The sequence below is a fragment of the Meles meles genome, chromosome 12, assembly GCF_922984935.1.
Source record: "Meles meles chromosome 12, mMelMel3.1 paternal haplotype, whole genome shotgun sequence".
Lineage (NCBI taxonomy): Eukaryota > Metazoa > Chordata > Mammalia > Carnivora > Mustelidae > Meles > Meles meles.
In genome coordinates, this window is record NC_060077.1 from 76,414,244 (window position 1) to 76,427,437 (window position 13,194).

Sequence of the window (13,194 nt, forward strand, 5' to 3'; positions counted from 1 at the left end):
ATTTTAAAAATGCAAATATATCCGGGGTGGGGGGGGATAAAAAAAATAAAATAAAATAAACCTCCACCAGAATTCCACCTCTAGTGACATCTGACTGATACATAAAGGTAACATCCTTCGCAGCCTCTGTTTAATTGCTAAAACTGCCTGCTCACATTTTCCAGGATATATTAAACAGGTTGTTTCAAAAATTCAAAACCGATTCTCCCCCCCACCCCGCCCCAGAGCATTAAAGAAGATGGGAGGGTGAGCAGGTTCGAGAGCAAGCCTTCCCTTTCTAGCATAAGAAGAATGTACATTCGGTTTGGGTGAGGAATGAAACAGTAGAAAGCTTTGAATATGAGACAGGATTACTAAATTCTAGCAAGAGTTCTCGCAAGTAAGAAAGCAATGCACTTACAAAAAGAGAAAGTCTAAATCCTAAGAAAAATAAAGGATTTTAAACGTACGATTAATACCGACACTGAAGTTAAAAAGAAAGCATCTATCAAAACTCAATTGTCCTAAAACAAAGCTTATACTTTTAGCTAGGGGTAGTATTTTTAGAACTGGGCTTTCTCTGGAGAGGGCAAAGTATGCAAATGCAGAGTGCACAGAGATACAAACACACACATGCTATACCTTTGTATTACACTGGCATTTTATTATTTAATTAAAGTACTCTTATTTTTCTAGCTCACGCATGCTTCCCTTGAGACGGCTTTGCTGTTAGCCTGCTGGCCTTGACTTCCAGCCAAAAACAATTCAGAAACAAAAAGGGACAACAAATCATATTTTCACAGACATTTTTATCCCTCAATACAACCCTGTTTTCACACAACATCATCCAGCCCCTATGAAAACTATAATTTAGGGCAATAACCACCCAAACCCAGGGTCTGACACATGGCTGCACGAAGTATTTCTAGTGTAAGAAATTCTTAAGTTCTTAATTGCAAATAAACTCTTTTGATAGAATCACTTTAAACGACATTGCTAGTTTGCAAACAGTGCCACTGGTACGGGCTGATGGATTCAAAAAGAAAAACAAGCCAGTGAAGGCAGTTGTGATACGGCAGGGATCTCGAGAACAAGAGGTTTATTACTTCCAAGCCCTGTGCTATTTCATTACTTTTTAAAAGACAGAGGCGTCGGCAGCCTGTCCGGGCATCTTAGTGCCACGCTCGAGAAGGCATCACCTAATTTACAAAACAAACTGATTTACCAGGTTCCTTCTCTCCACCCTTCCCCGAGCAAGATTCTCACTTACCTGATGGCAACCTTGTAAGGTTGATTCTCTCCCATAAGATGAGTATGAGCCCCTTTCTGTTTTACCTGCCAAGAGAAACAACAAAAAAAGTGTAAATTGTGTTTTTCCTTAAAAAAAAAAAAAAATCTCCAGGTAACAGACATCCGCTTCTCTTCCCCGATGTTTACATACGTGAAGTCGGCACTACTGGCAATGTATGCAAGCAAGAGAGGGAATAACACTTCCTCTCTCTGGCTATGATAAACTGGAAAAAAAATATCCTTCATTCCTATTCTTAGCCAAACTGCTCCACACTTCCAAAAACTGTCATTCCAATGGCCTCCACTTTCTCTAACAAACAAATTGTCAGCCCTTATTTTCACTTTCTTTCTCTCGCAAAATTTAAACAATTTCATTTTTATTTACACAGCAGGCAAATTATCTATGTAATGACCCTAGTCTAGTAATTCCCATTGATTATATTGACACTTAATGGTGAGGCCAAAGCTAATCAATCAAGGCTCTCCAGATGGTGAAAATAGCAAAGAAACTACTCAAAATTCTGAGACTCTCTCTCTCTCCCTCTTTCTTTTTTTAAACTCCCTTTCCCAGGGGTACACCCCATCATGATCAAGACGATGATGATGGAATTTACATTGGGGAAAGGGGGCTTTTGCAAAATCATCTCCTCTGAACCCAAGTTCAGATTCTACCAATTGACCCAGTGGAACAAGGAATAATGGACTGCCCATGTGTTGTGCCAATTCTAACAACTCAGTTTTTATCTGTAGATGTCTCTACACAGACGTATGAAGCCTCAGGTGCTATTTGGACACATCTAAGGATAAAATCAAGGCTGCCCATTTGTTTTTTTTAGAAGTATGTTTAGCTTTAATAATCTGCAAGGGAGACAATGAAGCCACATTACGAGAGATCTAAGCAGCAGACTTTAGTGACATGTGAAAAGTTGTCCTAGAAAATCAATCCATATTAGGACATCAAAAAGGACTAGTGGCATGACCAAGTTCCCAGAAGACAAACCCCAACCCACCCCACCCACGACGAAGGGATACTTCTCTCTTCAAGACTAGAGCTGAGGGGGACATAGCACTTTACCCACAACTCTACTATGCTTTCCAATGGGAAGATTCAGAACTAGTATTTTGAGAGATGGAATTGAAGTCCTTCTAGAGTTTATGACCCCCAAGTTTTCCTCCCTCCGTGCCAGTTAAAATAAATGTTAAAAGTAACGGCAGTCATTTTTTATCTTTTGGTTCAATGACAATGCTGGTAGAGTCTACCTTCCTGACACCACACAAAGAACGGATCTTTAATAAATCTTCTATCTTGTCAAAAGTGTAACTGGTACTGAAGTCACTATGTACACAAAATGGAAGGGGATTTTCAAAGAAAGCCCATCTTGAATCTTAAAATTAACCCCCTCTCTCTCGGTATTAACTTTTCTACTGGCCTCAGTGAATCCTGGGTTTAGGAAAACACTCCCTCCAGCTCCCCCATTTCTGGGATAGTGTTCAGGGCAAAGTAGAAAATCAATGCTCATATCAGTTTCAATTCCAATGAAACAGGATGCCATCTCGTAGACGGTCAGTCTTGACAGGTCTAAGAGAATAACTTCCATTGTATGAGGATTTTACATTAAAGCGAAGACACATTTACCCGTTTCAGAAGCATAAATGGTCATATACACATATTTACTTTTTGTTCTAAGTCAAATGTAGGCTACTTATACCCTTTCACTTCCCTTTATAAATATTACTAACAGAAAAAGCTTGACCATTATGAGCTATCAAGTGATGTCTGTCCTTCCTTAAGTTCTTGTGTCTAAAAAGCTTCAATAACAACAACTACATCGTTCCCTTTGACATCACATTCACTTGTTTAAAACTGCCAGAAAAGCAGGTAGAGAGGTAGGCAGACAGATACATAGAAAGATAGATGGATAAAGCAGAATTTATTCTGACTTCCTAGGAAATTGAACATCTAGTGTCCTGTTAGGGTAATTTCCAAAAATTGGATTACAAAATACAGTAAGAAGGAAGAAGGGTTATCCTCCCCCCGCCCCCAGAAGGAATTACTGAAGCTATCCCCTATAGTATCTCACCACCTGGCATTATTTCCCAACCCGACTCCAGCACATAGACCTGGAGAGATGAATTTTCCTACTAGGATTTGTCTCAATTCATATATACAAGTTGGGGCTATTCCTTCCATTATTTTAAAGCCGGAAGGTCACTGCACATAGTAAGGGAGAGAGAAAGAGAGAGAGAGAATATGAATGAAAATAAATGGGGGAGAAAGGAGAGAAATCAAGAGAGGGGGAGTGGAATGAGAAGAGCAAGGGGGTAGGAGGGAAGCGAGAGGAGAGAGCATGAATCCACGCTGCCCACCGTCCCCAAAGTGTCCTTGGCTACATAGAGCCGGCAGTCTTTACTATCATATCAGATACAGACTGCTTAATCTTAATTTTGCTTGTTAAAAAATATTTATCCAGATACAAAAATAAACCCACTGCAAATTACAAGTTGTCAGGGTTAAAAATCTACTCCTGTTTGTGTGGGGGAGGATAAGAGACCAGCATAGACATGAATCATTCTCAGTAATTTGAGTGTTTCCATGACATCAATGGGCACCCGTCCAGGACTCTGTCGAAGTCTGCGAGGTACCAAAGAGGCAGCGCAGCCAGCAGGAGGCTGGGAGGTGCACTTTTTTTTTTTTAAATTTATTTATTTATTTTTTTTAGGATTATGCTCCTTGTAAAGATTTCATCTGTAGCAACCACTTTTATCATCAAATAGATCGCTCCAGAGATCCTGAACGAACACATTTCATTCTGATAGTGTAAGCCTTTAACTTTATTACATCTTTTTGTTTCCAAATTCAACTATAAATCTGCCCTGAGAGCCCAAACCCCTGTTTGGGAGCAAAATAATCAGGGACTGGGGATAAACCCAAGCACCTTCTCAAACATATGAGATCTGTTCCCATCATTTGCTAATGACAAACAGCAGCCATTTTACAATGACATCTCAGTTTCTAAAATATATACACACATACATATGTTATATATATATATGTATGTATGTATGTATCTTTGTGTAAACTGCCCATTAAAAATTAGCTATGGTTTTGATGTTGATTTTCTGCTTAAAATTCACTGCAACATTTGTTTCAGATAATAAAATGTTCAAGAGCGCTGGTAACATGTTTGAGGAGGATTCTTAAGTGACTATCTGTGCTCATGAACACAAAAGCCCCTCAATGTCTGCGTTTACTCTATGTCAGGCGTGGATTTTTGTCACTTAGACCAACTGGCTGGCGCGGACAGCTTCTTTCCTCCCTTCTCCATTCTTCGACACCCACCTCCCCCCATCCCTACAACCACAACAGAGCTTTGCAAGAGCGAAAGACCCTATTTTCCCAATATTTAAAAGAGATAGCAGCGATGAACAAACCCGGCGCGTTCACTGCGGAATTTTCGAGACGACCCTCCAGTACTAGAATGCGACAGCCGCTGCGGATATTTTTTGGCACAAAGACAATGGTGGCAGTGCCAAGCCCCATGGCTAAAACTACTCAAAAGAGGCATAAGGGTAGCATTAATCGCTCAAGTCTTTTACTGCATGGAGTACTGTTGTCCATATTTTAGAAACTAAAAGTACCCGTTAGTAACATTTGTTGTATGCCCATAAAGGGGTGGGGGGTGGGGGGGTTCTGAAATATATACCAGAAACCAATCTTGTCAGGCATTTGATTCATTTTTATACCTAAAAGGACCAAATGTTAAATTTTGCTGCTGGTGATGATTTGCCTTGCATGAAGCGAATGATATGACCTAATGGAGCACACTGAAGGCTGAATGAAAGCTATAGAGACAAATTCATATAAACTAAGTCGACATATTGGCTAAACAACTTTCTTCTGCAAAAATGATGTATACAAGGAACATGTAATACTATGTCACAATTTTTTAAATTAAGCAAGAAAAACGCTGTAAATGAGCAGACACAACATCCGTCAATCAATCCTTCTGGAGACAAAGGAGATCAACACGCAGCCCCTTCTCCAGAACAAGTCAGCATCTACAGTGAGCAAACAATCCAGAAAGTCAACACGTGTTTTGACCAAACTAAACCCACCAGCTGCTAAAACCTATATTTAAACGTGACTATTAAAAGTGGCTGTAATTGATAATCAATAAAGGATTTCCTTGCCTCTTCTGTTGCCCTTGAAAAACTAATCTGAGCAGAAAATATAAGCTGCTTCCAATTTTTTTTATAGATTCTTGTTGATCTATTCAGTAATCCTCTATCTTGCTGCCCTGGAAAGGTTAAGGGGGAAAAATGTTTTTTTGTTTGGGTGCAGTATTGTTGACAAATGTCTCTATAATTCCAAATTTAGTACTTTTATATTCTTCTGTCATTTTCTATTTGCCTTCTAATTTTTTCCTTCAGTATATCCATGGTATCCTATTGTAAGAGAATGCCCAGAGAACTGGGTAAGAATGAAAATATTACTCGAAGGAAAAAATGATCTCATAAAGCCATTCATTCACAGGGATACATCCAAGAAGTATCAGTTCTGGTCGATGACTACACCTGAACAGTTCTAATCCACGTGGAAACAGACAAGAACAACTTATCGATACTATGATTTCTGCAGATAAGCTGTGACACAGAAGACCACATTGGTGGTTGACCAGTAGGGTGATAACAAGGTCATGTTTGGGTCTCTAGCCTTTCATTCTTAAAAGGTCACTTTTAAAAATTACATATAAATGGCAGGCATCTCACCCACCACTGAAAAAGATGCACCTGTACCAGGGGAACATATCATCCCATGAAAAGTCTTAATGACAAATTATCTGATGTTTCAGGACAAACCAAGCAAGGCTGCTTCACTGTTAATCCCCATTCTGGGAACTGAAGAATGAGCCTTTTGTTCCCTGGCATCAGACTCGGGAACTCATCATAACCATGTTCAGATCAGAATAAATCTCTGTCCCTGTCTCCAACCCCAACCTATCCCTCGTTACCCTATTAATTAGTATTGTGATCATGATGATGATGATGATTTTGCATACTGAAAAGACTATTTCATTAAACAATGACTGAAATTTTGGGCGGTTCTGAAAATATACAAGAGGTTACTTTTTAGAGTCCTTTCATTTTTTCCATGCTCACTTTTCCCTCCTTTGCCCAATATAGTTAAAACCTATATTTTAGAATATATAAGAATGGCTGAGTCCTGGCCATGTATCGTTGCCCACTACGCAAAGGCCTTATGTAGACTGATTTATTCAATCTGCACAACAACCCTAGGAGGCAGGTAATATAAACACCCATTTTGTAGATGAGCAAACTGAGATACAGAAAATTGCCCAAGGCTACACAGGCAGTAAGTGACATAACCAGGATTCAAACCCTGGTACTTGGATTCCAAAGGTTATGGTCCTAGCACTACTCTGTGCTGCTGGTATTTAAACTAAAAAACAAAAACAAAAACAAAAAAAAAACAAAAACAACTATAAATAAGCAAGAAGCCCAATACAAAAGCCTCAAATCCCAGAGCTCAAAACACTCATGAATTTGATATGAAATTAATGAAAGTGTCTTATAGGTGGTGATAATTTACATTTACATGGTGTTTTATCCCTAAAAGGTCTCTTGGTACTTTAGAGTTGTGCAAATGATTTATACCACACCTGTAACATCGTACAATAAGCTGCAACCTTCTCTGTGTTAACTTGAAGCCACTAATCCACGAACATGGCAGCAGCCTGAATCTCTCCACATTCCCCGTGTGAAGAGTATGACTTCGTCTTAAGATACACAGAGAAGAGTGGAAGGAAAAAATGCCATTATAATCTAGGACGACGCAGCGTCGGCTCATGAGGGTCTTCTCTGAAATAGTAAGCCCACACCAGACTCCCCAGAACAAAAGGAAGGCCAATTTAAAAGGCCTAGGAAATGTTACACCCCATCTATACCCCCCCGAAATGTACATTACATTTTAACATGTTAAAGCCTCTGACAAGTCCTTCACTGAAGACATTTAATTTAGCTTAACACGATCTTTCTTAAACTTATGTGAATACACCTAACTGCCTCATATCTTTTTGTCTCTTAGTACAAGTCATGAGGAACTCTGGGAGCTACTATTACTTAAAAACAATAACAACAATGACCAAACCCCCCCACAAATAAAAACCAAACAAACAAACAAAAAAAAACCTTACCACTAAGAATGTATTAGGTCAGTAAGTGTTTGTCATTTACTATGAAATAAATAATGTAAACCTAAAAATTGTGTTTAATTTAAACTAAGTTGATCCAAAATCGCTGTTCACTATGGGTGATGTTTCCATGCAGCTATGCCTTTGTTGTTCGGACACTTTGCCCCAGATCCTTGTTTGGCGGTGAGAGCCAGAGTCTGCATTTGCAAGAAGTCAGAAGTTGATCTTCTTCTTCCGATTTCCACAATTCAAAGAGCACTGGTTCTCTCTTACAGAATCTTTTTGTACCAGGACAACTCGATCTTCAACCCATCGGCATTCAAAAATCCAAATTTAATAAATGTTATGCTAAAAGAAGAATTACAACTCAATTCCAGCGATAAACTAGTCATTCCACAGCCTAGAAAAAAATTTCTTCCTTCCCTTCTTCCTAAATTGAGACCAGAAAGACAAGGGGTGGGGGGATGTGAGTAGGCGCATAATTTGTAGCAAAGGATAATGGGAAGTAGGGAGCTAGCCATCTCCCCAGAAAAGACTAGCATCAGTCTTCTCTTTCACTGATGTGCTTAAGCCATAAAAATAGAATACTCAGTAATGATCTATAGCTCTGATCCTGGAAAATTATGAGTCTTGGCTGCATTTCGTCACTGATTCACCTCATCTCGTCTAGACACTGCGCTGCCTTCAAAACAGTGGGTGGACTAAGATTCCAGATATGATGACTGTCTTGAGGCACCACCAAAGCTCTTCCCTATGGGGGTCTGTCTATGGTGCAGAATCTATATTGAATTTTCCTTAGGGCACTCACATTTGTAAAGCACTGTATGGTATGTGAAGGAATTTAACTTACATATTTAAGACAACACACCCTAAGAACTCCTTCGGTGGGCACTTTAAGCTCTATTTTTTTTAGATGAAGTCACTGAAATGAAGAAAGAACAAGCAACTTCCCTAAGTAGAAGAGGTTATACAGGTATCAAGAGATGAAGCTAGAACATAAACTTCCAACTCCAGCACAAAAGCCCCTTTAGACGACATGCCGCTTCTTTGTGGAGTGTTCTAGACGCAATGTCCATATCTACTCTGTTAGCAAAGACTCTCCCACCTGTCTTCTTCTCAGTATGCACCACAACCCCTCCCTTCACATCCTTTTAATTCTGATTGTAAGGCAAAAAGGACTGGATAAAAAGGCTAGAAATGGTAAGCATTTTGAGTGACCGTCTCTGGTACACCAGAAAGCACTTTCTAAACGCAAAATAAACAAGGACGGCCTTAGATTGTGGGACATGCCTCAGACAACAGCCAAAACAGTCCCCTCACTCTGTGTCATGCTCAGGAGAAGTGCACACATTATCAAATTAAAGCACACGAGTTTTATGCTTTATTTTCCAAATGCAGGAAAATCTTTCACTGAAAATAACGCTAATTCCACAGAGTGTGCAATTAATCAACATAATCACGGGGATAAGTTAGCTGTTTGGGGAGGTGTGTCAAATAACTCTTTAAGGCCACTAAAGTGCCACTTCAGCCACCAGAGTAATGATTTTCTGAATCAGCAATTTGTACAAGGGTCCCCTGGAGACCTGAAGAACTAAGGGCAACCCCGAAATCACTCAACTTACTTCTAATGAGTAACTTACCACTGGCTTAATGTGAATAAGATCTTAATAGTTCTGCCGACCCTGTTTTACATTGTTATCACAGTTTGTGTGTGATGACTGGCTCTAAGAGGACCACGGCAATTACGGACTTGGGTGCCCTCTGAGGAAACAACATAAATATTTGAAAGCTTACTTTTGTTATTTGAAGAAACATAATAGTTTTTATATAAAAACAAAGAAAGGTCAATCTTGCAATATACGCTAAAGGCATCAAAGCAAGCAGAGAGAAATATTTTCACTAGTCGTAGGAGGAAAGGAACGCCCACAGGATGGGCGTGGAGAAAAGCAATCCCCCCAAATTCTGTTCTACGGCTAAGAAACCTTGCTGGTCATGAGACCCATTAGGGAAAGGGTTCTTTCTTACAAGAGAATCTGGCTTTCCTTACTCCAGAGTATTTGCATTCAGTAGAGTAGGATCTGGTCTTCTAATTCTAGTCTAGTCTATTTTTATTTTATTTAAAAGATTTTATTTATTTGATAGAGAGAGCAAGTGCCCACAAGCAAAGGGAGCAGTAAAGGGAGAAGCAGACTCCCCGCTGAGCAGGAAGCCTGATGTGGGGCTTGATCCCAGGACCCTGGGATCATGACCTAAGGCGAAGGCAGACATTTAACCGACTGAGCCACCCAGGTGCCCCTAATTTTTTTTTTTTTTTAATAAAAATTCTACTGGCTAGTCCAACAAGCCAGGGGTAACAGTAACCAATTTTAGTGACAGCCTCTAAGGTTACATTAGATGGAACTCCAATAAACCTGGTGGCCTGGTGGATAGCAACAACAAAACAATAGGTTACTACCCAATCCAATCCATTTAACTGGATTTTTAAAAATAAAAAAATTATTGATTTCCGAGGCCCTTTCTGACAGTTGTAGTTCAGAAACCTTTTTCTGGTAGCATACTTGGCCTTTGAATTTGTTCATCTCCACTACTGAAGACTGGTTGTTTCAAAGAAATGAGTCTCCCATTACCAAGTATTTTCATCCCTCTCATTAATGACAGAATTCTAAGACATGAGAGTCTGAGGGGTGAAAGGTCACTCCTCTTCTATCAGATCCACTGGCCACTGCTCCGAAAGTATCCTTTTCCTCATTCTATACCAAGCCAGAAATCACCTTTACATTCCAGGGTCAACCTCTAGTGAACATAGTTTGTTAAAAGGGTCCTTTCACCCATTTATCTACCCTTCCATGCTCTACTGAAGGCAGTCCACACCCAGGGAGAGAATGTGGTCCTTTGATCCCTCTGGAGGAGATCTGTGACATTTCTGGTCAGAGGCTGTAGAAAGATCATATGAATAAAGACTCTGCTGAGGCATCTGGGTGGTTCAGTCATTAAGCTCTGCCTTCGGCTCAGGTCATGATCCTAGGGTCCTGGGATCTAGCCCTGCATTGGGCTCTCTGCTCAGCAGAAAACCTCACCCTCTCCTGAGGCTTGTTTTCCCTCTCTTGCTGTCTATCTCTGGGTCAAATAAATAAATAAAATCTTAAAAAAAAAAAAAAAACTCGACAGCTTGGCTATTTTTTTTTAATTTACCAGCAAAATTTAAGAAAATCTAGAGCTACATTTCACCATTAAAATCACTTTTGGCAATAAATTATTTGTTGTCCATTAAGCTGATGTTCTAACAGAGTCTTACTAATATTAAACGTAAAAAATAATACTGACCAGACTCTGAGTAAGCCACAGTGAGACAGCAAACAGAGAAGGTTTAGTATTATGTTTGTTATTGTGTCTATAAAGGAAGATCACATATTTCAGCATCATGGCATATAGGCAATGGTCTGAGTTTTCAAGCCAAGTTTACAACTAGCAAAAATAGGGTCACGTGGGTGGCTCAGTGGGTTAAGCCTCTGCCTTCGGCTCAGGTAATGATCTCAGGGTCCTGAGATCGAGCCCCACATCGGGCTCTCTGCTCAGCAGGGAGCCTGCTTCCTCCTCTCTGCCTGCCTCTCTGCCTACTTGTGATCTCTTTCTGTCAAATAAATAAAAAAAATCTTAAAAAAAAAACCAACTAACAAAAATATAATAAGTATTATCTCTCAAAGAAACCATAAAGACATTTGATATGATACTCAAGACTGAACCAAAGTAAGATGAATGGGAATCTCATGAAGGTTTTAAATATAGTTTAGACATATGTATAATATATACAATCATTATACTTACATATATACACATACACAGAAGAAAAATCTAAAATTTTTAAGTTCTTTTTATTTAAGTAATCCCTACACCCAAAGTGGGGCTTGAACTCTCGACCCTGAGATCAAAAGTTCCACGTTCTTCTGACTGAGCCAGCCAGAGGCCCTCATTTAAAACCCCAGACAGAAGATAATGTTAGTGTCATTCATTTTTATATGTAAGACAACAGATTCTCCGGCCTTAGAACTGAATTACAATTGGTCTCTATTCCCTAAACATCCATCACTGAGAAGCTGGGGGGAAATAGCCTAAAATACAAAATACATTTCAGAGCATCCATAGAGCAGACAAAGAATGGGAATATTGCTCATTTTTGATCCTGATCAACTTTAGGAGATCAGGTCCACAACAACCAAAGAGGAAGGCAAACAGGACCAAACTCCTCAGAGTCCAACTGCCTTGTGACAAGAGTCACCGCTAAAGGAAGATGATGGTTCACAGATAAAATTACACGAACCGCTGAGTCCCACACTATGGTGTTTAAGGAAAGTCTCCCAATGACTGAGTACATAAGCATGACTACATCAAGAGAGGAAGGCAGGGGGCACAGGAAGGAAGGGCGAGGCCATGGGAAGGATGGTCAAAAAGAAGGGAGGAAGGACAAGGGAGTAGTCAGAATACTGACCTCATCCAACCAAAATAGGCAAGAAAATAAAGTACATTACAAGGAATAGATGTTTACAGAGAACAATTTTCAGTCCAGAAACTTGCAAAAATGATCATCTGGACAGTTGTAAAAGAGGTCCAAAAAACATGAACTATGGAAATAAATATTTGTTGAGGCCTCTGTGTACCCCGTGTTGGCGACTGGTACATCAACAGTGGACATTGTTCCCAAGAGGTAAGGATTTAGATGGCTGAAATGCAAGGGAGCAAACCCAACAATGTGCATCGGTAAGGGCTGAAGGGGTGTACTGAAAAGCACAGAGAAGGAGACTGCTGAATGAACCTCATCGGGTAACAGGTGGCAACAGGAGAGTGTATGTTTGAGATTCCGTGCAAGATGCTATTATAACTTAGGGGCAACTTGAGACTGGTTAGAATGCAGTTCTGGTTAGAATGCAGTTCAGAGGCAATGTTAAATAAATCGGAGACACTTGTATCATTTATTCAAAACAAATTTTAAGGTAACTTAAATTGGAAAGGTACCTAAATTTTAAGGTACCTAAAATTGGAAAGACAGGAAACTGGAAAAAAACTTAGATGACATTTCCCTCCTTCCCTAACTCTAAACTCTTTGATCATTCCATAGTTTAGGGAGCTGGCTGAGGATATTTTGAAGTCATTTGCTTACAAATCAGAGAAATTTACAAGGTAAGACAAAAGAACTGCAAAAATCTAAACTGTGCTTAGGTAACAATCAGCAAATTGACTCAGTCGAGTCATTCATTTCAAGCTGTGTAGAAATCACTAACACATATAGTTATTATGAAGAATTTGAGGAAACCTTGTTAATTAAAAAAACTGTTGCTATTTTAAAGGCCCGTCCATTACCCAGAGCCCTGGTCTTCACTGTCAGAACCCTAGGGTACCCTCCATCCAAGCAATGGTGGAGAGGCCAGAACGCCCCCTCTGTGATTGACCTTGTGTAAGTTAGTCCTGCGACCTGGGGACCTGGGGACAAAGGGACCATTGGCAATTCGCTCCTTTAACATCTCACACTCTACAAACAATAACCAAAAGAGGCAAAACCAAGCCAAAAGAGGTTCCACTCAAACTACCATTCTCAATGTCTGCCGGCGGGGAGTGGGGGGAAGGTGGGGAGTGGCATAGCTTCATTTGGTCTGCAGAGAGGCTAAGAACGCCTTGATAAAACATTGCGATGGACAGTCATTTTCCTTCACGAGACAAG

The 13,194-nt window shown here is 39.9% G+C and overlaps 1 protein-coding gene across 15 annotated transcripts in view; it reads right to left on the reverse strand.

Annotated features, from left to right (window-relative positions):
- TCF4 (transcription factor 4) overlaps positions 1-13,194 on the reverse strand; it is a 349,439-nt gene that overhangs the window by 172,250 nt on the left and 163,995 nt on the right. For 12 of the 15 annotated variants that reach the window (XM_046024546.1, XM_046024539.1, XM_046024540.1 and 9 more), the window contains one exon: positions 1,250-1,314. In XM_046024546.1, coding sequence (XP_045880502.1) covers positions 1,250-1,314 — 65 coding nt within the window. Of the gene's footprint in view, positions 1-1,249; positions 1,315-1,420; positions 1,440-13,194 lie in introns of those variants that run through there. The other 3 variants (XM_046024560.1, XM_046024559.1, XM_046024558.1) reach the window with 3 other exon arrangements.